This window comes from Mesocricetus auratus, unplaced genomic scaffold, assembly GCF_017639785.1.
Source record: "Mesocricetus auratus isolate SY011 unplaced genomic scaffold, BCM_Maur_2.0 Super-Scaffold_100029, whole genome shotgun sequence".
Classification (NCBI taxonomy): Eukaryota; Metazoa; Chordata; class Mammalia; order Rodentia; family Cricetidae; genus Mesocricetus; species Mesocricetus auratus.
Window position 1 is genome coordinate 13,169,169 of NW_024429210.1, and position 25,020 is coordinate 13,194,188.

The 25,020-nt window shown below is 43.9% G+C and overlaps 2 protein-coding genes across 3 annotated transcripts in view; both read left to right on the top strand.

Moving 5' to 3' along the window:
- Xpo1 (exportin 1) overlaps positions 1-9,626 on the top strand; it is a 42,185-nt gene extending 32,559 nt beyond the window's left edge. The window contains exons 15-25 of the mRNA XM_005070371.4: positions 12-168; positions 253-416; positions 938-1,072; positions 1,937-2,120; positions 2,528-2,634; positions 3,324-3,518; positions 4,163-4,331; positions 6,656-6,790; positions 6,874-7,033; positions 7,475-7,571; positions 8,576-9,626. Coding sequence (XP_005070428.1) covers positions 12-168; positions 253-416; positions 938-1,072; positions 1,937-2,120; positions 2,528-2,634; positions 3,324-3,518; positions 4,163-4,331; positions 6,656-6,790; positions 6,874-7,033; positions 7,475-7,571; positions 8,576-8,722 — 1,650 coding nt within the window. The 3' untranslated portion in view covers positions 8,723-9,626. The remainder of the gene's footprint in view (positions 1-11; positions 169-252; positions 417-937; positions 1,073-1,936; positions 2,121-2,527; positions 2,635-3,323; positions 3,519-4,162; positions 4,332-6,655; positions 6,791-6,873; positions 7,034-7,474; positions 7,572-8,575) is intronic.
- A 10,377-nt stretch (positions 9,627-20,003) lies between these two features.
- The window catches only part of Usp34 (ubiquitin specific peptidase 34), a 178,529-nt gene continuing 173,512 nt past the window's right edge, over positions 20,004-25,020 (top strand). For both annotated transcript variants that reach the window (XM_040733172.1, XM_040733173.1), the window contains exon 1: positions 20,004-20,150. In XM_040733172.1, coding sequence (XP_040589106.1) covers positions 20,108-20,150 — 43 coding nt within the window. In that variant the 5' untranslated portion in view covers positions 20,004-20,107. The remainder of the gene's footprint in view (positions 20,151-25,020) is intronic.

Below are 25,020 nucleotides of genomic sequence, written 5' to 3' on the forward strand. Positions count from 1 at the left end.
TTACTTTACAGGATCTTTTAGGATTATGTGAGCAGAAAAGAGGCAAAGACAATAAAGCTATTATTGCATCAAATATCATGTACATAGTAGGTCAGTACCCAAGGTTTTTGAGAGCACACTGGAAATTTTTGAAGACCGTAGTAAACAAGCTGTTTGAATTCATGCATGGTAAGTCTCATTTGCTCATTATACTTAATTTTATTTTCATTATTTTGTTTAGCAAAATATAAGTAAAAGTTTTTATCTTGTTAGAGACCCATGATGGAGTCCAGGACATGGCTTGTGACACATTCATTAAAATAGCTCAGAAATGCCGCAGACACTTTGTTCAGGTGCAGGTTGGAGAGGTGATGCCCTTTATTGATGAGATTTTAAACAACATAAATACTATAATCTGTGATCTTCAGCCTCAGCAGGTATGTAAGCCAGGGTGCTTATCATTTAGGGTGCATGGGGTTTTTGCAGAAGCAGAAAGGGAGTGGGTATGAGATACTGTGGAGCTAGAGTTAGAGTGGGGCCACCATGTGGTGGTCTGCTAGAGCCTTAGTCTCTGGAGAATAGCCCGTCCTCTTAACTGTGAGCCGCCTCACCAGTCCTTAATAGTATATAAAGTTAATATGCACAGGGGATGGAGAAGTAGCTCAGCAGTTCTGAGAGATACTGCTTTTGCAGAGGATTCTAGCTGAGTTCCTGGCACCCATATTAATGCTAATTACTGCCTGTAAGTGTAGTTAGTTCTAGGGTTGTCCATCTTTATCTTAGAAGTCCCACCTGCCCATACTCCTCTCCCCCCATAATTAAAGCCACAGGAGCAATTTAAAAATGGGGAGGAGCATTAATCAATAAAATTTTAAGTGTATTTGTAATTTGCTTGCATGTATTTTCCGTTATTTGATTGTGAGAGTATGAAAATAAAAATGTTTGCATTTTAAAACAGGTTCATACATTTTATGAAGCTGTGGGATATATGATTGGTGCACAGACAGACCAGACAGTTCAAGAGCATTTGATAGAAAAATACATGCTACTTCCTAATCAAGTATGGGACAGCATAATTCAGCAGGCAACCAAAGTAAGTTTTTTGTTTGTTTGTTTTTGCTTTTATTTTGGTTCTTAGTGTGGGATTTTTTTGTTGTTGTTGTTATTTTGTTTTTTGAGTTCTAATGTGATTTATAGCTTAATCACTCTCAGCATTTTAGGAAAATGTATGTATGTGTGCCTACTGCATACATGGAAGGAAGAAGACAGCCTCTGGTGTTTGTTCTTCCTTTCCATGTTGTTTGAGGCAGGATCTCATCACTGTTACCTATCTCAAGAGTATTCAGCCTGTGACTTTCTCCCTATAGGACCCTGGAAGAACAGACATGTTATATATACCCAACTCTACTACTATTCCTGGGGATCTAAGCTTAGGCCCTCAGGTGTTATGTGGCAAAGAAGCCCTTGGCCCGTATAATCATTTTCCTTACTCCATGAGTGCTTCAATGTGAGTTTGGACAACTGAAACATTATAGAAGCCAGGCATGGAAATCCTAACAGTTGGTGACAGGATCAGAAGTTAAGGTCATCCTTGGCAACACAGCACGTGTGAGGTCAGCTGAGACCTAGAAACTCCTGTCACAAGACAAAACAAAAAAAAAAATGAGACCGTTTATTTGTGAAGCTCTGGCTGTGCTGAATGCATAAAGATCTGTGCCACCATGACCGTCTTTAAAATATCTTCTGTTTTGATCTTTTGATGTGAATATTTCACTGTTTTTGAATGTGGATTTTAGGTAATCAAGTTTTAGGTTTGGTTAGGTCTAGGGAATTACCTGGGCTTCATGTTTGCAATACAATATCAATGAGCTATAACCTAGTTCCAATATTTGTCTTGAGACTGCAAATAAGATGATGTTTTCAATGTGTGATAATTGGTTTATTGTGTTAATTCCAGAATGTGGATATTCTGAAAGATCCTGAAACAGTCAAGCAACTGGGTAGCATATTGAAAACAAATGTGAGAGCCTGTAAAGCTGTTGGACATCCCTTTGTGATTCAGCTTGGGAGAATATATTTAGACATGCTCAATGTATATAAGTGCCTCAGTGAAAATATTTCTGCAGCTATTCAAGCTAATGGTAAGTGATTCTTGGGGAGTGATAGAAATCCTTCTGCTTTCACTGCCTTTGGTATGTTTTCTGTATTTCTCAATTTAAGTCTGCCTGGGTATCTAGAGTATCAAAGTCCAAGACCCTTTCTCAACAACTATTTGCTCTTTGCCCAATTAAGTTTATTCTTGCCTACAAGTATAGTTTATTGACAGAGTGGGTGCTTTGCAAAGTAACCAAAGCCATGTGTTCACTTTGGTATCTCGCTGTTCCCACTACAGAACTCTGTCCCTCATTAGTTTTAGACCCTTTCCCTCATAACTTCTTGTGTTTACTTTTTTTAAATGGACGGTGGAATAAGATCATCTGAAGTAGACTTAGCTGTACTGATATATCCTGTCAAGTTAGCTAATACTTGGTTGTTTTTTTTTTTTTAGGAGAAATGGTTACAAAGCAACCATTGATTAGAAGTATGCGGACAGTAAAAAGGGAAACATTAAAGTTAATATCTGGCTGGGTGAGCCGTTCCAATGATCCTCAGATGGTAAGATTTTTTATTTTTATTTTTTTCCTTTAGTGACTTTCTCAAATGTGCTATGTCCACACATTTTTGCATAATTAAAAGTTAACTAGCCATGTGGTGGTTTCTTGTGCCTTTAGTCCCAGTACTCTGGAGGTAGAGGCAGGTGAATCTCTGAATTTGAGGCCAGCCAGGGCTACACAGAGAAGCCCTATCTAAAAACAACAAAAACCTAGGTCACAAAAGATGAATGGAATTCATGTAATATTGGTTACAAGGAAATCCAGGCATATGGTTCACAAGTATGTAGCTATTATGGTGGTTTTAAGGTAGGAAGCCCCCATCTTTGACCTTGAGATTTCATGGTGGTCAGAGTAAAAATGTCATTACTTCCAACTAAAATACAAGAGCCGATTTCTTGGTGTACTATATGTAGTGGAGTTTAGGACTCTGTGAAGCTGGTTGGCATGTACTTGTTTGTTGTTGCAGCCCCTGGGAACCTGTGGTAGGATGAGCACCATGAGTTTGGGTCCAACCTGCCTACATGATGAGATTCAAGAGTGTATTTAAGTTACCCCGTATATGAGTTGTTGAGTTATGACACTTCACTGGTTGCTAAATGTTTCTGCATGGTATCTCAGCAGACAATCTGAAATCTTAGAGACAGGAGTGACCCATAGCTTACAATGGTGTGGACTTTTTCCCCCCAACAGGTAGCTGAAAACTTTGTTCCTCCTCTGTTGGATGCAGTTCTCATTGATTACCAGAGAAATGTCCCAGCTGCTAGAGAACCAGAAGTGCTTAGTACTATGGCTATTATTGTCAACAAATTAGGTGGACATATAACAGCTGAAATACCTCAAATATTCGATGCAGTTTTTGAGTGTACGTTGAACATGATAAATAAGGTAGGTGATTTGTGTTTTATTGTATAATGTAGGTTTTTATTATGTTTGCCACTCTAATATATGGAAATGACAATTTCTAGGAAAATTGTAAAGCCTTAGAATTAGGTATTATATTTATTGCATAAGGTTTCTCTTTCATAGGTCCTGAGTTCAATTCTCAGCAACCACATGATGACTTACAACCATCTGTAATGAGATCTGGTGCCCTCTTCTGTCATGCAGACATACATATACATGCAGACAGAACACTGTACATTATTGATAGACAGATAGTTGTCCCAACTAACTCTTGTTTTTATGAATCTATATTCTGCCTCATGACTTGGTTACCTTTCCTGTACTTTATGTCTAATTTCTTCAGTTTCTTGCTTCTTCCCAGAATGTTCTCTTCCCATGGAAGTCCCACCTATTCTCGTCTGCCCAGCTACTGACCATTCATCTCTTTATTAAACCAATCAGAAGGTGCCTTAGGCAGAGACACATCTTCACAGTATACAAAACATTATCCTACAACATGTGGTTTTTTTTTCTTTGGAGAAACTATACCTTACAGGGCCTGTTGATAACTCTGTGCCTGTAAGTACAGGCTTGTTATTTCCCTACCTTAATAATGTTATTTTGTTCTCATTTCTCATGCTTTTTAGGATTTTGAAGAATATCCGGAGCACAGAACAAACTTCTTCTTATTACTTCAGGCTGTCAATTCTCATTGTTTCCCAGCATTCCTAGCTATTCCACCGGCACAGTTTAAGCTTGTTTTGGATTCTATTATTTGGGCTTTTAAACATACTATGAGGAATGTTGCAGATACAGGTAAATACATAGAAAAATAGTTTAACGCATTTGCCTGTTTGCCTGAGGAGCCATAAGTGTGTACTGTCTAAGCCCCACTTAGTACCTATTTAATTTCTGAGGGTTCAGTTACCAGAGGTTAACCAAGCTTCTAAAATGTTAAATACATTTAAGGCATGTAAATGCATTACTCTTAAATCTGGCCCTCTGGCACCACTGTGAATATCTGCTTGGGGCATGTTTCAGTATCCTTTCTAGAGTGCCTGCATTGTGTGTGTGCTCAGTTTCCTTTAGCTGTTAGTGGCTGTTCATAGAAACTAGCCTCTGACTATGGTTGTTGATTTCTTTATTCTCTTTGTTGTTTTTGTTGCTTCTTTTTCTAGAAAGGGTTTCTCTGTGTATCCCTGGCTGTCCTGGAACTTAGAAAGACATGTGCACTATGCCCACTGATGTGTTTGTTTTGTTTAGTTTTTGTTTTTCTGGCTTTTTTGTTTGTTTTTGGGGGAAGTGTGTTTCAAGGCAGGGTTTCTCTGACTTTGTAGGCTGTCCTGGAAGTTACTCTTGTATACCAGGCTGGTCTGGAACTCATTGAGATCCGCCTGCCTCTGCCTCCCAAGTGCGGGGATTACAGGTGTGTGCCACCAACGCCTGGCTTCCATTGATGTTTTTTTCTTGATGTGCCTTGTTTTCATGGTTTGTTTTTACTTTGTTCTCCACCCCCACCTCACCTCTGCCTGTGAATGCAGATGTGAGTGTCCTGGCTTGCATGTACACGTTCTCACATTCACTATGATTAAGACAGGATCTTGCGGCCTCAAGAGATGGTCCACAAGTGAAGTGTCCTGACTCCCCATGATGCTGGTCCAGGGTGTTTGATGTCCTTTAGCATAGAAGTGGTACACACACATACCTGCAATGTAAACACCCATGCACATTACAACTTTCAAGGGCAGGACCTTGTGCTGCTTATATTGTGCTAGAGGTACTCTGGGAGCCTATAATATCCTTCTGTTGTAATAATGTGTTCTACTGTCTGGATACCTATGAGTAGTTGCATAGTTGTAAGGTTGGTTTTAAGTCGTTTGCATCTCTGAGAGTGAGTTGTGTGTGTAAAGCAAACCTGCAGTTTGGGAAACATCTCTTAAGAGAAGCAGTTCCATACCTATTTTGTCTTATTTAGGTTAATTTATTACATGCGTGTGAGCAATGGTTTGGAGCCTTCCTAATGCTTAGAACCTTTCGTTCTGAATGTTGTGGTGACCACCAAGCATAAATTTATTTTTGTTGCTACTATAGATTTGCAGATGTTGTGAATCAGAGTGTAAATATCTGTGTTTTCTAATGATCTTAGGCAAGCTCTCTGAGTGTTTCGTTTTGTGTATGTTAGTCAGAGCTATGGATAATTGTAAGCCATGGTGTATGTGAGTGCTGGGAATTGGTGCTCTGCAAGAGCCACCTCTCCAGCTCCCATCTATTTTTCCACATAGGGTCTTACGTATTCCCAAATTAATAACCGTTCTGTTGCTCCTCGTAAATTCTGGGCATGCTGGTAGTGTACACCTGAGTTGCATCTTAGCCCTTTCTTTTTATGTGTGTAGGTGTTTTATCTGCCTCTATGAATATCTGTGTACTACTCGTATGTCTGGTGCCTGCAGAGGCCAGAAAAGAGCGATGAACTCTTTTAGTTTATAATAAACCAAACAAACACTGGATTTGGTTGTTTATACCATTAATCCCAATACTGGAGAGGTTGAGATGGAATGATTTGCTTTTGGCCTAAGACCAACTTAGTTTATTACATAGTAAGTCCTTGTCTTGGTTTTCATATCTGATGGAGTAAGCTTTCAGATTAGTGAGGGGGGTGGTGTTGTGATGTTTCTTGCATAATTTCCAGTCTGAACTCCCTTACTAATTTAAGGTTAATACACAAAATAAAAACAGATGCCAAGAAAATTTGAGGATGATGGAGTACTTACTTAGCTGGACATGGTAGGTAGTACACACCTTTAATATCAGCATTGAGGAGGTAGAGAAGCAGATGAATCTGAGTTTGAGGCCAGTCTGTTCTACAAAGAAAGCCTGACTGGGGTGGTGGTGTGTGGGTGTGAAATTAAGAAATACTCAGTAAAGTGATTGACATTAATTTGTAACCGGGCGTTGGTGACTCACACCTTTAATCCCAGCACTCGGAGGCAGAGGCAGGCAGATCTCTGTGAGTTCGAGGCCAGCCTGGTCTACAGAGCGAGTTCCAGGACAGCCTCCAAAACAATACAGAGAAACCCTGTCATGGGGAGCCCCCCCCCAATATATCCTATCAGTTTGTAATGATGTTCTATTGACTTTAGGCTTACAGATACTATTCACACTTTTACAAAATGTTGCACAAGAGGAAGCTGCAGCGCAGAGTTTTTATCAAACTTATTTTTGTGATATTCTTCAACATATCTTTTCTGTTGTGACGGACACTTCACATACTGCAGGTAAGAACTGGAACCACTAAGCTACTAAGTGTGCTGGTTGTTAAGTTTCATCTTTGAATTAATAAGTTGTTTCTGTTCAACAGGCTTAACAATGCATGCATCAATTCTTGCATATATGTTTAATTTGGTTGAAGAAGGAAAAATAAGTACACCATTAAATCCTGGGAATCCAGTTAACAACCAAGTGTTCATCCAAGAATATGTGGCTAATCTCCTTAAGTCTGCATTCCCTCATCTACAAGAGTAAATAATTCTATTACTATTGTTCCTATATGAGAAGGGGCACTGTGTAGGTTTATGTTAAGCCTAGAGGCACCCATCCCTCTGGAGTTGAACTTAACAGGGAGTTGGGAGTCATCTGACATGGGCACTGGGATTTGTTTTTAATCTTAGTTTTGTGGATAGATGCATGTCCCGGTGTGTGTGTACCTTTGTGCTTGTATACGGATCAGAGGGCAACATAGGAGTTAGTTCTTTTCCTCTTACTGTGTGGTTTCCAGTAATGGGTCCTAAACTGTCAGATTTTATTTCTAAGAACTTATAAGCCTGAACCATCCCTCTTCCCTCAAGTTCTATTTTATTTAAATCTTCTCTAAGTTTTGAAATTTGGCACATGTGTTTGATAAACAAGTGGTCTTAAATGTCTATTTTTTAAAAATGGTTAATGTTTGTTTTGATTTGCAGTGCTCAAGTGAAGCTCTTTGTAACAGGACTTTTCAGCTTAAATCAGGATATTCCTGCTTTCAAGGAACATCTAAGGGACTTCTTAGTCCAAATAAAGGTATGTCTGTATTCATTTTTGCTCCTTGTGAGATGGTTCCTGTATAGATGAGGCTGACCTTGAGCTCACAGGAGGCTCCATTGTCTCAAGTGTGCATGTGCTTGTGGAGGTCAGGAGATCTTGGAGGTCATCCTCAGAAATGCTGTCTTACTGCCGGGCGGTGGTGGCGCACGCCTTTAATCCCAGTACTCGGGAGGCAGAGGCAGGCGGATCTCTGTGAGTTCGAGGCTGGGCTGGACCGACAGCCTCCAAAACAATACAGAGAAACCCTGTCTCGTGAAAACAAAAAAACAAACAAACAACAACAACAACAAAAAGCTGTCTACTTCCTCTGAGACCAGAACTCTCTGAAACTCTCCATTTGAGGCAGTATACTTCCTGTACGTACCAGGCCAACACTCTACTGAGCTGCATTCCTCCTCCTCCACCCCCAGCCCTGCCTGGCCTGCAACTCAGTTTTCAGGAGCCTCTGCTTCCTGGATGCTGGAACTACAGGTTTCCACCACCACCACTGCCTGACCATTTTTGAGCCATTTTATCTGCTGTTTGTAATCCTCTAGTGTTAAAGAATTATAGTGCTAATTGCAGATCTCACGCTTTCTTGAAGTTGGGTTTTTTTTGTTTTTTTGAAGTGGGATCTCATTATGTATAGCTCTGACTGTCCTGGTACTCACTGTGTAGACAGGTTGGCCCAGGTGTAGTGGCACACACCTATAATTCCAGCACTTGAAAGGCAGAGGCAGGCGGATCTCCATGAGTCGAGACCAGCCTGTTCTACAAGAACTAGTTCCTTAACAGTCCCCAAAGCCACAGAGAAAGAAACCCTGTCTCGAAAAACCAAGAAAAAAAATTCTACTAATACACTTAAATTATAGATCCAAGTGACAGATAGTTTATATTTCTATTGCAAATGGCAAAATGATTACATACATGTCTGTCCCCCAGCCCTGGAGGCAACTTTGAAGTTTTATTGTATTTGACCTTTCAGTTGTCTGTGTTCACAGGAGTTTGCAGGTGAAGATACCTCTGATCTATTTTTGGAAGAAAGAGAAACAGCGCTTCGACAGGCTCAGGAGGAGAAGCATAAACTTCAGATGTCTGTACCTGGAATTCTTAATCCACATGAAATTCCAGAAGAAATGTGTGATTAAACTCTGAAGTCATACTCGTTTTTTTCTCTCTGCAACATTTGTTCACAGAAGAAAACAGCATATGGATTATTTGTCGACCAAAATGATGCCAATTTGTAAATTAAAATGTCACCTAGTGGCCCTTTTTCTTATGTGTTTTTTGTATACGAAATTTTCTGTGAAATATCCTTCCATTGTTTAAACTTTGTTTTGGTCATCTTTAGTTTGCATGAAGTTGAAAATTAAGGCATTTTTTAAAAAAAGTTTACTTCATGCCTATTTTGTGGCAAGGCTGGGGGGAGGAAGTAAATTTGATTTGAACATATACTTGTAAATTCTAATGCAAAATTAACTATAAAATTTTTTCTTGTATACAATACCAATTTTAATTAGGGAGCATTTTCTTTCTAGCCTGTCTCTCAGTCTAGAAGAAAAGTAATGAGTAAAACCAACTGCATTCAGAGGTTTGTTAGAGCTGCACTGTCTAGAGTTGGCACCTTGAGCTGAATTGTCTGTCTCTAGACTACATGTATTAAAGTCTCTGCGTTGAGTTTGCAGCAAGATCATGTGCATATCATCCCATTGTAAAGCAACTTTAAAAATATGGGAACAGTTAGTTATTTTTACACAGTTCTTTTTGTTTTTGTGTGTGTGTGCTGTCGCTTGTCGACAACAGCTTTTTGTTTTCCTCAATGAGGAGTGTTGCTCATTTGTGAGCCTTCATTAACTCAAAGTGAAATGGTTAAAAATATTTATCCTGTTAGAATAGGCTGCATCTTTTTAACAGCTCATTAAAAAAAACCGAAACAAGAAAGAAAACAAAACTCTGGCTTTTGAGATGACTTATACTAATTTACATTGTTTACCAAGCTGTAGTGCTTTAAGAACACTACTTAAAAAGCAAAATAAACTTGGTTTACATTTATTTTTCCCTTCACTGGCTTAAAATTATTCCTACATTACTGAAGGTAATTTTATTTAACAATTGTAATATTTTTATCTGAAACTTGTTTCTTGTCTTACACATACCTGGGTGGTGGTGGTGTCTGCCCTCATTTGCAGCACTCAGGACAAAGGCTGGGTGGATCTCTTGAGTTGAAGGCTAGCTTGATACACAAAATGACTACCAGGACAGTCAGGGCAAGTTAATATAGACATACTGTCTCAAAAACAAAGCAACATACAAGATTCCAAAAGTTACTGCTAAAGAGGTAGTAATTAGGCAAGGCCTTCCAACAAAGGCCTATAATCCCAGCAAAGGAAGGCGGATCTGTGAGTTTTAAGCCGGGGTTACATAGAGAGAGGCATTGTCTGAAAAGCAAAGGGGGTCAGACATAGTAAATGTGATTGATCCTGAAAACATTTTTGGATCGCTTTACCCTTTTCTATCTGGTTAATGGCTGAATATAATTAACCTTTGAAGGAGGTATGGGCATAGTGGTCCTGACTTGTAATCCTTGCATGAGACAGCTGAGGTTGTAGGATTAGGAATCCCAAAGTTACCTTGGTCGTGTGAGTCCCTATATAAACAAGATGGAAGAGACTTGGAGTAGAAATGCTTAGCCAAACAGTGACCCTAGGAACAGAGATGTATGTCTGTAGTGGTGTATGCAACTGAGTTTTCTAGTGTCTATGCAACAAGACCTTGGGCTAACCAGACTAGGGATTGATGAGAAGAAACACAGGCTGCAATGCAGAATCCTGGACTCAGCTCAGCGTGTTCGTTACGTGTGGTTATGCCAAACAATAGGTTGGGTATAAGTCTGGATCAAGGGTATGAGGGTTTAGCTAATTTGGTAGAGGTAATCTCCTTTAGAGATGTGGTCTGTTTACTTGGGATATCACATTCAAGGGTTCTACCACTTCCCACAAAAATCAATCACGTTATACCTCCATGGTAGAGCAAAAAATGCCCTGAATTCTGTCTGTAGACCTTGGGAAGGAGAGTTGGAACTACGTTTGCTGGTACATGCCTATAAACCTAGAGCTAGGTAGCATTATTAAGTGACTTGGTAAATACAGAATTTTGGTCAATTTGTAACCATATGTGAAATTTCTGATGACTACCATTTAGGTAAAACTTAGAATAAAATGCTCCTAATGTTAATCACTCCAACTCCATGCTCACAGACAGGATTTCTATGTGTATGTGTGTCTGGAGACTGGATTGGCCTTTGAACTCAGGTGTATCACCTGCTTCTGCCTCCCAAGTGCACCATCACCGCAAGAACACTTCCCTCCCTCTCAGCCTGGGTGTTTCAAGGTAGGGTCTTGTAGCCCTGGTTGTCTTGATTTCTTGCTCTTACATTGTTCTGACTGTAAGTCAAAGTTGGTGCTTTCCACTTGGAGTTCTGGATATTGAACTCCATTTGTCATTCCTGGCTATATGTTCCTTTACTTAAGAGTTATCTTGCTGGCCCCTTAACCCTGGCTATCCTAGAGCTCTGTAGACTAGGATGGCTTCGAACTCAGACTGCTTTTCTGCCTCCCTCATCATGGCCCCTTGTCTCTTGAGTTTTTGACATTATTTTTTAGTATACAAGGTAATACAGAAGGTGGGTTTTGCCTAGATGAGGACCTGAGTTCAGTTCCCAGCACCCATATCTGTAACTTCAGTTCCTCTGGTACTGTGGTATATGAGGCTAAACACAAAATTTAAAAATAGTAAAAGATGTTTGAGCTGGGTTTGCCTCTAATTCCAGCAATTGGGAAGTAGAGCCAGGTGGATCTATCTGGGTTACAGAGAATTCCATGACTACCAGGGCTACACAGAGAAACTCAATCGTGAAAAACCCATAAATGGATTTGACAAACATTTTGTGATGTTTGCTATCAAGGTACTTTTTTTCATATGCTGTGTATTTATTTTTAGTAGTGGTTTCCTGTTTAAACTTTTCTATGATCTTAGATGGTTCACAGTGTACACACAGCAAAGGTAAATTTATAGGGCCAGCCAGACTGTTCAGTGGGTTAGTTACTTGCTTCTTAGTCTGAGTTTGATTCCTGGAACCAACCCATAAGCTGTGTCATCTGTCTTCTAAGGTGTGCCATAAAGTCATCTACATAAATGCACAAACACTTAAAGTTTTAGAAAAAAATCGTAGCCTTAATGCCTTAATGTGATTCTAACACCACAAAAACCTGTCTAAACACAGAAAATTGAACTTAGGCTGTTAAGCTTTCTTCCAGAGTTGTCTAATGGGTTAAAGCTGACTATCATTCTCTGCTTCCCAAAGGTGGGTTACTGGTCTTTAGCTGTAGCCTGGTCTCATAATCAGGATGATATTGAGTTCTTGGTATTCCTAAGGGAAAGTTCAGAAAAATGGTGGGTAAGCATTCAACACTTGGGATCTGGTAGCAGTTAGGACCTTCATTTGCTGTAGTTCTAACGGTATTTAGGGTGCCACCTTAAGTATCAAATGATAGATTAGTGTACACCACATGAGTTGAGGACACGTAGTTCATAAGGCAGCACAGGATATGGTAAACTTGAACATTCATGGGACCAAGAAATCGCAGGCATGGTGCCGGCACTGGGAGATAAATCAAGGCACATGGATCCTTTCTCAATGAGGTGCGTCGCTTGACATCTGCCCAGGTCAGCCTGGAGGCGTTGATACATGCCTTTAATTCTAGCAGAGCCAGGCAGGAGAGCCTCCAAAGCTACAAAGAAACCCTGTCTCGGGGGGAAAAAAAACCCCTCATCACTGGATTCCCAACCTGGAGCCATAAAAGAAAGGAGATTCTAGGAACACAGTTTTAGCTTCAACTAGGACAAAACTACTCTAAAAGTTATCTGGCTGGCCTGAGACTCACTATGTAACCAGGCTGATTTTGAACTCCTAACTGCCTCTGGAGTACCACCACTTCTGCTCTGGACTTCACAGGTAGTTGTTGGTGCTGGGAACTGAACTGGGATCCTCAGCAAGAGTGGGACGCATTCTTTGTCTCTGAGCTGTCCCTCTAGTCCTGTGAGGCCTGTTCTGACATGAGCATATGACAATATTTCAGTATTAATTTGACCAGAACATCGAAGTACACTTTAAAAAGTGATGGGCTAGGCCGGGCGTTGGTGGCGCACGCCTTTAATCCCAGCACTCGGGAGACGGAGGCAGGCGGATCTCTGTGAGTTCGAGGCCAGCCTGGTCTACAGAGTGAGTTCCAGGACAGCCTCCAAAGCTACAGAGAAACAAAAAAAAAGTGATGGGCTACTTATTGAGAGACTGGGTTACTTAACAAGATCCTGTCTAAAATAAAAACTGCACCAAGATAGATGTTAGCTCTGTTACTCAACAAGTTGAGAAAGAAGTCTGAGGTAAGGAGTTCAATACCACCCTCTGAAATATGCTGAAATCCCTAAAATGGTTTATTTTCCAGTGCTGCAGGAGGTTCAAACCCAGGAATTTGCACACTAGAGGCAGGTGTTCTCTGTCAGCTACACCCCAGTCCAAGTTTTCCCTTTTTCTTTTTTTGAGACACTGTCTCTTTAGCTCCCTCTGGCCTCAACACCTTGAACAATGGAGAGGGTGACCTTGCGCTTATTGGCAGTTCTGAAATTGTGCGTTATTTGGTGCTAGGGATGGGTCCCAGGGCTCTGCACATGCTAAGCAGCCACTTTTAGCAATGAAGCTACACTGCAACCAGAATCTCTATTTTTATCTGTTACTGGATAGCCTACTGCAGTGAGGCTCCAGTCACAATTTCTTCCTACAAGACCTTGTATTAAATCCAACGAGTACTTAGTGGGAAGCTGAGGAGATGGTTCGAGGGTGAGAACAGTTGTTGCCTCTTCCAGAGGGCGTGTTCAGTTCCCACTCATGCCTCCCCAGTGCTGGGATTAAAGGTGTGCACCACCACGGCTCAGTTCACACTGGCCTCTTAAACTATTCTTCCGTGAGTTCTGGGACACGTCTTTATATTTGGCACAATCTGGCTTCTTGCTTGTCCCCTGTGTACTGGGGACAACTTTCAATGAAATCAACTTTGTTATTTAGGACAGGCTCTAGCTATCACACAAGCTTTGAATTGTCCAGATTTTTTTTTCCCTAAATCTTCTGAATCCTGAGATGATAGGTGTTCATCATGATATCTGGTATAAAATCAACTACTCTTCTCTCTCCCTCCCCCTTTCTCTCTTGTTTTTAGTTTTTCAAGACAAGGTTTCTCTACATAGCCCTGGCTGTCCTGGCACTCACTCTGTAGACCAGGCTGGCCTCGAACTCACAGAGATCCACCTGCCTCTGCCTCCCCAGTGCTGATTAAAGGCTTGTGCAGCCACCACCCAGCTAAAACTCAGGTTTTCAAGCTTGGCAAACACTTTTTTTTTTTTTTTGGGTTTTTCGAGACAGGGTTTCTCTGTGGCTTTGGAGGCTGTCCTGGAACTCACTCTGTAGACCAGGCTGGCCTCGAACTCACAGAGATCCGCCTGCCTCTGCCTCCCGAGTGCTGGGATTAAAGGCGTGTGCCACCAACGCCCGGCTTTGGCAAACACTTATTCAGAGCTATCTTGTTGACTGTGGTTTCCGATATTAATGTTACACTTTAGCCTAAACCCCAAAGATTAAAATCTTTTTTAAAAAGTATTATTTATTTATTATGTATACAATCTTCTGCCTGCATGCCAGCAGAGGGCATCAGAGCTTGTTCAAGGTGGTTGTGAGCCACCATGTGGTTGCCCGGAATTGAACTCAGGACCTTTGGAAGAACAGTGAGTGCTCTTAACCACTGAGCCGTCTCTCCAGCCCCAAGATTAAAATCTCATGTTCAATAATAGCAAGAACATGACTTGGAAGTATTTTTCAAAAGTTTGAACATGGGTTTACTTTCAAATTCTTAGTGTAAATAGAGTATATAAATGAGATAGTGGGTTTTTTTTGTTTTGTTTAGAGATAGCCTCTGACTGGCTTGGAATTCAATCAAACTAAGAAACCTATCTGCCTCTGCTGAGATTAAAAGAATGGACCACAACATCTGGCCTTGTAGTTTTAAAAAGTGTAAGTCTGGGCTCAACAGTTAAAGAGTACGAACTATTCTTCCAAAGGAGCTGGGTTCAGTTCCCAGCACCACATGGTGATCACAAACTATAACTCCAGTTCCATACATACATGCAGGCAAAAGGCCAATGCACATAAAAATTAAATGTTTGTGTAGCCAGGTGTCACACACCTTTAATCACAGCACTGAGGGGGAGGCAGAGACAGGCAGATAGATCTGTCTTGAAAAACAGAAAAACTACACCAAATACACATAATTCTACCCCTAGATGATGTGTGTAAACAAGACAAAAAAGCCAGCCCCAGCTGGGGAGGCGGATCTTAAAGAGTTTGAGGCCAGCCTGGTGTGCAGAGCGAGTTCCAGACAACAAGGACTGTTACACAGAGAAACCCTGTCTGAAAAAACAAAGCTAGCCTCTCCAAAATGTCCAGCTATCCACTGCTTTTCAAGCTAGACCAAAAGTGGTATGATGCTTCATCAGTTAATGATCTGAAAATTTCGACTTGAGCTGAGTATAGTAGTTTACACTTGCAAACCCAACACTTGGAAGCTGAGGAAGGATGACTTCTTTGAGCTGGAACTTTGCACTGAACAACGTGGTATTACATTTTAAAAAGTCTGTTTTTTAATGCTTTTCCCCCTCAACCATTAAAATGCAAAAGTCGGGGTAGGGATGACCTTAGTGATTAATCATTTGCCTAGCATGTGCACAGTTCTGGTTTCTACTTGTAAACACACACACACACACACACACACACACACACACACACACACAAAGTTAAACCATTCACAACCTACAGACATTCAGAACATGTATAGTAGACCAGTCTCAGCCTATGGGCTATATATATTCAGCAGTCTGGGAGTGGGGCCTGCCTTGGCATTGATCCACTACCAGAGGTCACATCATTAAGGAGAAATTCCTCCCTCTGCTAACTGCTATCAAACACCTGTAGCTCCTCAGCTGGTGGTCGGGTTTTGGAGTTTTGTGCTCATCCTTTTCTCCTACGCTAGGATTTTGTCTGGAACGTGCTCAAGTGTTGTGCATGCTGAGACAGCCGCTGTTAGCTCGTGTGTACAATGGCCTGTGTGGGTAGAAAGCAACGTTTACTTGATGTTTCCTACTCCACAAAGCCCCCAGGGTGCTGGGGTGAGGGGTGTGACATGCACATCCATGGAGGGCTGAGCAGGTGATCTGTTAACTCCGTCTACTGAGACGAGAAGTACTGACCTATGGGTACAGCCCTAAGTCATTAATGAGTTGTTTTAATAGTATGTCCATCTAGTAGAATAATAGTATTGGGTTTCACTGCAGGTTCTTGGCCCTTGAGCAGCACGGCGCTAGGTATGTGCTCTGTCTCATTAAGCAGGCATAAATCCAACCAGAAAGTGGTTTGCTACTCTTTCCTCTTTTTTTTAAGATTTATTTATTTATTATATGTTCTGTGTGCATGTATGCCTGCAGGCCAGAAGAAGGCACCAGATCTCATTACAGATGGTTGTGAGCCACCATGTGGTTGCTAGGAACTGAACTCAGGACTAATGGAAGAGCAGCCAGTGCTCTTAACCTCTGACCTATCAATCCAGGCCCCAGTTTGTTATTCTTTTTTTTTTTTTGGTTTTTCGAGACAGGGTTTCTCTATGGCTTTGGAGGCTGTCCTGGAACTCGCTCTGTAGACCAGGCTGGCCTCGAACTCACAGAGATCCACCTGCCTCTGCCTCCCCAGTGCTGGAATTAAAGGCGTGCGCCACCAACGCCCGGCTCCCAGTTTGTTACTCTTATTTGTGCCAGGCGATACTTGTCAGCTTAGTTGAAGTTTGCGGGTTCACGGCTGGGTGAGAATTGAGGGCTACTTTCTTCTTGCAGTGCTCACAACACTTTCCAGGACAATGAAAGCCAGCCAGGAGAAATGAAGCTTCCAGGGGAACACCAGCTTCATTTTTCCCATCGTCTATGACTCCAGTTATGTGGTGTCTTCATCAGTAGGATTCTACCATCAAGTTCTGGAGGGTAGCTAAGAATACTGGCAATAGCCAGTATGTGACTCCCACTGGCCAACAACTCAAAAAAGTGGTACTGTTTTTATTCGCTCAGATGAGGTGTCTAGTTACGGTATTCCCTCCCCCATTAAGTAGGGTGTGTGTGTGTGGACACACATGTGAAGGGAAGTGCCCCCAGAGGTCAGAGGTGTTGTCTCTCTCTGGAGCTGGAGTTACAGGTGGTTGTGAGATGCCAGTTGTGAGTGCTGGGATTAAAGGTGTGCACCACCAAAGCCTGGCCTTGTCCCCCTTTCTTATCCCTCTCTTCCCCTTGGTCCCTTACTAAATCCCTGAGCTCTATTGATACTCCAAACGGAACACATAGATCTGAAGTTTTAAAGCTAGCTTCTAGAAATGAGGAAACATGCAACAGCAGTATTTTCTTTTCTGTTTTTTCTTGGTTTTTCCAGACAGGGTTTCTCTGTAACTTTTGGAGCTGGTCCTGGAACTCAAAGTATTTTCTAACATGTAAAATTTATACAACTTTCAAAATTCATTACCCATTTTGTTTTTTGAAACAGGGTTTCTCTGTGTAACAGTCCTGGCTGTTCTGGAACTGGATTTGTAGACCCACCTACCTCTGCCTCCTGAGTGCTGGGATTAAAATCATTTGCCACCTGTGTGCAGCAACTGTTCCTGACCTTACTCATTCTGTTACATGTTACCTACAGATACTTTATCACTTCTTCATTGGTGAGACAGGGTTTCTCTGTGTAACAGCACTGGCTGTCTTGGAACTCACTCTGTAGACCAGGCTGGCCTCTAATCCAAGAGATTCACCTGCCTCTGCCTCCCCAGTTCTGGGATTAAAGTCGAGTACCACCATACCTGGCTTAAAATTTACTTTGTATTTTATGTGCAAGCCTCTAAGTACAGGTCAGAAGGTAGCACTAGATCCCCTGGAGCTGGAGGTTCAGGCAGTTGTGTCTGCCCTGTCAATCCATGTCCTCTGAGCCACGTCTAGGCCATCTGCCTTACTGCTTTGAGACAGGTCTCTCACTGACTCTACAGCTCACCATTCCAGATAGTTGTCTGGTGACCACTAAACCTGACGGATTGTCCTGGGCCGTGCCCTTTCCCTACCCCTAGAGTTACAGGCACCCACAGGGTTCCAAACAAAGTTGGTCATCTGTGCAAGCAGGAACTTTACTCAATGAGCCACCTCCCAGGCCTGCCTGCTTATACAGATGGTGTCCTTACACCCAGTCTGGGTACTGCTTGATGTGCAGGTTTGTAATCGCTAGGACCCTCCTTATTATAGTCTAAAACATTTACTATTTGAACATACTAGAAAGAAAGTCTGTTGAGTCCTGATGGAGATAACGGGAGAATGATCACTTCTAAGGACGATTCTCCAGATTCTCTGGGTATTTGTGTGTGTCTTTGTAGGAACTGAACTGTATGTGTATGCTAAGCAAGCTGCCTGACACTAATACCCCCCACCCCCAGCTCTCTTTTTTTGAGACAGGGCTGTGTCATGTAGCCTTGAGTGGCCTGGAACTCACTCAGTCTGAGACTAGGCTGACCTTAAACTTGTCAATCCTGCCTCTGCATTTATTTTTCCCTCATAAGCATGTGCTACAAGACTTGTCACAAAGCAACTCACCCTGTAGACCAGGTTGGCCTCAGACTCAGAGAGATCTGCCTGCCTCTGCCTACCAAGGGCTGGAATAAAAGACATGAGCCACCACCACCTGGCAGGGACCCAGATTTTATTACCCTGTATGTCAACTTCAAGGCTATCCTATTTGTAACTTTAAAAATATTAGGGGTGGGGTAAAATATAACTGTACATAGTGACACACATCTGTAATCCCAGTTCCCAGAAGGCAAGAGCTTGAGGAATTCAAGTCCAGCCTGGCCAAAGTATTACACCAACCTTACAAAATGTTTGCTTTTTAAAATTGTTTTCCATATTGAGATCATGTTTCAGGCAAAGAGAAAGGTTAAAATACTGTTGGTTGAACTAACCCATTTATTAAGGAAGGGTAATTCTTCCCAAAAGACTCAATACTGTACAGATTTGTCAATGTCACAGACAAGAATTTAAAGGTCGCTCAGGCTGCCCTCGAACTCGGAGCAATCCTTCTGCCTGCGTTTAGGGGTTACTGTCATAAACCATCATGCCAGGCTTCGTTCCTCACGCTAAGAGCTCTTGCTGAAAAGGCCTAGCAGACCATTTCCGATGGAGAATGGGAAGGCGCATTTGTGGGGAGACCTCGTGAGTGAAAACGAGACGCCGTGAGGGCACTGGAGCGCGCCATTTGTCGTCCGGTCAAGGTGTCTCGGTGCTGGAGGACAGACTAGCCTCCCAGAGCTGCAGGAGGGCGATCAACAGGGACTCGGGTTAGGACGCGCCCTGGGCTGTTCCATTCTCCCGGAGCCAGGTGGGGCGCGCGGGGCGCGGGGGCCCGCTGTGCCGCCGCCGCCCGCACGCCCGAGTGGCGGCCCACCTCACTCCACTTCCACTCGGGGACAGCGGGGCGGCCGGCGGCGCGCCCGGCGCGGCTCCCACGGAGCCTCCCGGGCGCACGGAGCCTGCCCACCGGCCGGCGCGCAGAGTCCGCGTCCCCCGCGACCCGCCCGGAGCCTCCGCCATCTTCCCCTCACCCGACTCCCCCCGCGGCGGCGGGCCGCGCGCTTCCCTTCCGGCCTCTGACAGAGATCCGGGCTGGGCGGGGTGGGCGAGCGAGCGAGCGCGCGGAGGGGTGGACCGAGGGCGGGGAGGCCGGACGGAAGAGGAAAGGGAGGGCGGCCAGCGGCCCCGGCAGGGTGTGAGGCGTGCGGCGTGTGTTTGTGTGTGTGTGTGTGTGTGTGTGTGTGTGTGTGTGTGTGTGTGCGCGCGCGCGCGCGGAGAGAGGCGGAGGGCGGGCGCAGCCGGGAGGGAGGGCGGGAGGGAGGGCGGGGGAATGAGAGCGCGCGGCGCCCCTCCGCGGCTGCTTCGCCTGGGCGGAAAGAGCCGAGCGCAGCCCGAGCGCTCCCTTAAAATGGCGGCGGCGGCGGCGGTGGCCGCGGCGTCTGGTCGGTGGTGAAGTGACTCTGCGGCTTCTCTCCCCGCCCGCCCCTCCCTCCTCCCTCCCCCGTCCTTCCCCCTGCCCCCGCCGCCTGCGCCCCGGCGCCCCCGGGGCCTGCGCCTCCCTCTCCCCCTCCTCGCCCCCGCCCGCCCGCCCGCTCCCGGGCCCGCCGCCCCCTCCCCCACCCTCCGCTCCCCGCCCCGTCCTCGCCGCCGCCCGCCCGCCGCCCGCCCGCCCTCGTCGCCTCCCCGCCCCGCCGGCAGGCCGGCCCCCTCCCCTGCCTCTGTCCCCTCCCCCCCGCCGGCCGGGATCAGTCAGTGCGGTCCGAAGCGGGGGAGGGGGGGGCGGCGGCCGAACGATGTGCGAGAACTGCGCAGAGCTGGTGGAGGTGTTAAACGAGAGTAAGTAGCCGGGCCAGCGGCCTGTCGGGGTGCACGGGCTGGGCCCCCCGCGCCGCTCCCCGGCCCGCCCTGCCTCCCGCCGGCCGGCCGGGTGGGTGGGTGGCCGGCGGGCCGCACGGCGTGCGGGCCTGGGAGCCCGGGAAGGAAGGTGCGCGGCGGCGGGGCCGGCGCGGCGTCGCGGGCCCAGGCCGGCCGGGTTACCTGGGCGCCCGAGAGGCCGCGGCGGCGCGGCGCTGGCCCGCTCGGGCCTGGCGGTCTCGGAAACTTTCCTCATTACAGGTGTCAATTAATGACGGCTCTAATGAGCCCTTCCTTCCGCCCCTGTCCCCCTGCGGAGAAGGGGAGGGGAGGTGGGGTCGGAGCGCTCGCCTGTCCTCCGCAGTCCGAGCCACAGGGCCGCCCTCTTTGATCTCCAGCCTGCTGGGGAGGCCTCGCTTACCTGCTCATTTTCATTAGAGTCCCCGGGAGAAGGGCGGTGATTTTTTTCCTTCCCTTGAGGGTGTGTGGGTGTATTAAAATCCATCTGCCAGCTCTTAAATAGCAGAAAATGAACTCAAGCAGTGATGGTTGGGAACGTCTTACCTTAATTAAAAATAAGGGCGATAGTATTTCTTTAACGTACGGTTCGTCGTTTAGGGAGTAAAGCCTATTATAAGAAGATCTCTGAACCAAAGACAACCATCCCGAGTAGTTACGGTCTTATCTCCAAAAATTACAGGCCTATCTTTATTATTATGTTACATGTTATTTTTGTCCCTTGCAAGATTGTATTTCTGCTTAAAAAAAACAAAAACAAGGTATATTGCAAGTCAGCTACTTATGGGTTGGAAGAGGTGATTTAGATGAAAAGATAATTTGCAAGAACTTGATTTGTGAGAGAATGTTCATTTGAAATATTGGAACTTACATTCTGTGTGATATTTGACAGATTTCCAAACTACTTATTCTTTTTAATACATTATTTAAATGTCAACTTATAGACTGTAATGTCCTTTTTGTGTTTAAATTTTTCTTTTTGTTAAGGTACTTGAATTTTACTTTAATGACTAAAAGGGTTGTAATTTATTTTCAGTTGTGTATTTACTTCCTGATAGATGCAAGTAGGTGTTTGAATATATTCAAATTATATTTTTCCAGTATTTGTGTCACTGTAAATTTCCTAGTATTTTAGGGTTATTCCTATTTTGGCATAAATTTCATTCTTGATACAGTGATATGGTAAACACAAATTTTAGCAGTTACAATTTTCAGTAAAACATTTTGTATCTTATATATTGGTTATTATGATTTCATTCTCAAACTTGAAAGTAGCTTTATTGGTTAGTGTGCACTAGGAAATAATTAGGGAGGATTTAAACACTCATGTTTACTGTTTTTAATTGTAGTTGTGTGTGTGTCTGTCTGTGGGTGTATTCATGTGAGTGCTGCTGCATAAGGCCGGGGCCCATCAGATCCCTGGAGCTGGAGTTTCAGACAGTTGTGAGCTGCCCAACGGGGGTGTTCGGCTGAATCCTAGACCTCTGGAACAGTAACAGTGCTCTTAACCACTTAGCCATCCTTCCACCCATTTCTTTTCCCTCCCTCCCTCCCTCCCCGCCCTCTTTTTTTTTTTTTTTTTTTTTTGGTTTTTAAAGGCAGGTTTTCTCTGTGCAACAGCCCTAGATTTCCTGTAACTTGCTCTGTAGACCAGTAGGGATCTGCCTGCCTCTGCCTCCTAAGTGCTGGGATTAAAGAAAGGCATGTGCCACCCGACCCATATCTCTCCCCTCCCCTCCCCTCCCTCCCTCCCCTCCCCTCCCCTCCCTCCTCCCCTCCCCTCCCCTCCACTCCTTTTCGAGACAGGGTTTCTCTGTATTGCTCTGGAGGTTCTGGAACTCGCTCTGTAGACCCAGCTGGACTTGGACTTACAGAGATATGCCTGCCTCTGCCTCCCCTGGGATTAAAGGCGTTCGCCACCAACGCCCGGCTCCACCCAATTCTTAAGGCTGATTTATAGTATTTTAAACCTAATTAGGAGTGTTGAAAACATAGTATCTAAAAAGTTTATTTAAAAAGAGATGGCATCTGTATGATAGACTTTTTATGGCTGATGCAATTGCTCCAGGGGGGTAAAGGTTCTTTACTCTGTAAAAGGATGACTTGAGTGAGTTTATCCCCAGAACCTACATGTGCTTACACACTTGTGTATAAGTTAATAATAAAAAGAAAAAGGAAGGTACCGTTTAAGATTATCTGTGAAATAACTCTAAGCCATTGGTCTCTAAAGGTATTTAGTCAGTCCTGTACTGTTTTCTTTAAGGCTCTTTTGAAAACAGAAAACAGTCTTCATTCATCTCTTGCGAGACTTTTTTCTCTTGGATTTTTTGTCTGTTTGTTTGAGACAGGGTTTCTTTGTGTAGCTCTGGCTGTCCTGGAACTCACTTTGTTCACTTTGTAGTCTGGGCTGGCCTCAAACTCAGAGATCTATCTGCCTGCCTCTGTCTCCTGAGTGCTGGGATTACTTGTGTGTGCCACCACTGCACGGTCTCTTTGATTTTTTTTTTTGAAGCTGGTTTTCCCACTCTCTTTGTAGACTAGGCTGGTCTTGAACTCAGAAATATATGCCTGCCTCTGCCTGGGATTAAAGGTGTGCACTATCATGCCTGGCTGGCTGGCTTTCTCTTTTCTTTTGTTTGGACATTGTAGTTGTCTTAAATGTTTTCCTACGTAGTGAGACCTTGTCTCAAAACACTTTGATTTGTGCTGTTGTATCCCAAGTATATTAAATTCTCTGAGCATAAGGCAGACACATCTCATTGTGGTAATGTTTGCCCATGCACGCCATGGATGGAGCTTCATCATGAGTGTGATGGTTCAATTAGCCTGGCCTGGTGGCACAGTCTTGTCTGTAATCCCAGCTACTCAGGAAGCTGAGGCAGGGTATCACAAGGGCAAGAGTCTTCTAGGCTACAAGATGTGTTCAAGGCCATTGTGAGCAACTTAGTGAGAGAGGCTGTGGCTTTAGCCCCTAGGAATGGCCCCCATCAACAAAAGCAGCAGAGAAAATCAGCTCTTTAAAAAATTTAGATCTTTAAATTTAATTTTATGTATGTGTGCCCTCAGAGGTCAGGCATCATATTCCCCTAGAATGTCTATCTTGTAATTTTACTTGGTAATTATATTTTGCTATCTTTTCCTTCCCCATAGATGAGTACTCAGCCTTGACTTAAAGTTAAGAATTAGGAGCTGGAGAGAAGGCTCAGAGGTTAAGAGCACTGGCTTTTCTTCCAGAGGTCCTGAGTTCAATTCCCAGCAACCACATGGTGGTTCATAACCATCTGTAATGAGATCTGGTGCCCTCTTCTGGCCTGCAGGCTTACATGCAGACAGAACACTGTATACATAACAAATAAATAAATCTTTTTTAAAAAATTAAATTCCTGAAAACCATGTGCTGCTGCTGCTGCTTCTTTTTGAAACAGGGTCTCTCTGCTTAGCCCTGGCTCCTGGAACTCACAATGTAGATCAGACTGGCCTGGAATCACAGAGATAGATCCACCTGGCTCTCCTTGTGTGCTGGGATTAAAGGCGTGCAGTGGCCACTTATTTATTATTAAAGAGCTCAGGTAATAAATTTATTAAGGAGAAGAGAACTCTTGAAACTGGAAGAGTCTCCAAAGAGGAATACTCTGGAACATTAAAAAAAAAACAAACCAAAAAACTGACAGGAGACCAAGACTGAGGAGATGGTCTGTGGTTAGGAGTACTTACATGCTCTTACAGAGGACCAGAAATTGGTTCCTAGCACACATGGGGAGGCTAACAGTTGCCATGTTTCTCCAACTTGAAGGGATCAGAGGGTCAGATACTCTTTTGCCCTTCAAGGTATGAACAACCCCACCCCCACACATACAGCTAACAATTAAAAAAAAGATTGGCAGAGAGCAGATCATTGTGGGGTATTCATGTCTGTGCCTGGGAGACTGAGGCAAGATCCTGAGTTGAGGCCAGACAGGTCACAGTGAAACCTTGTCTTGTAACCAGGAAAACAAATCTTTCTGAGTGTAATATGGCTAACAAGAAAAACATGGCAATAATAGTTTCTAAACAGTTTACTTTGTTATCAGTGTTTGGCTACAGTTGTGTCTGTAGTCCTGTAGAGGTTCTCAAGATGTCAATTTTCGCCATAGAAACATACATTATCAAGCTGGGCATTGGTGGCACATGCCTTTAATCCCAGCACTCGGGAGGCAGAGGCAGGAGGATCTCTGTGAGTTCCAGACCAGCCTGGTCTACAAGAGCTAGTTCCAGGACAGCCTCCAAAGCCATAGAGAAACCCTGTCTCGAAAAACCAAAAAAAAAAAAAAAAAAAAAAAAAAAAAGAAGCATACATTATCAGGGCTGGAGAGATGGTTCAGAGGTTAAGAGCACTGACTGCTCTTTCAGGGGTCCTGAGTTCAATTCCCAGCAACTACATGGTGGCTCACAACCATCTGTCAAGATCTGGTGCCCCCTTCTGGCCTGCAGGTGTACTCGCAGGCAGAACACCCTGTACATACATAATAGATAGATAAATCTTTTAAAAAATGTAAATTATGTAACTGCACATAAATTTACCTTCAGGTGAAAGGCCTATTGAAGTCTGGAACCAGGCTAACGATCCTATAGTAAGGACTAACCCATAGGGTACCCACCTCTACCTATTTTTTGACAGTTCAAGGCTAATCTTGAAGTCCTCCTATTCTCTTGCCTCAGGCTCCCAAGTGTGGAATTATAGTCATGAACTAATATGCCTGGCTTTTATATTAGGAGGAGACTGGTGAGGGAATGACAATGTTTTACTTTTTAGCCTAGGCTGGCCTGAAACTTGCAAGTAATATTCCTGTCCCAG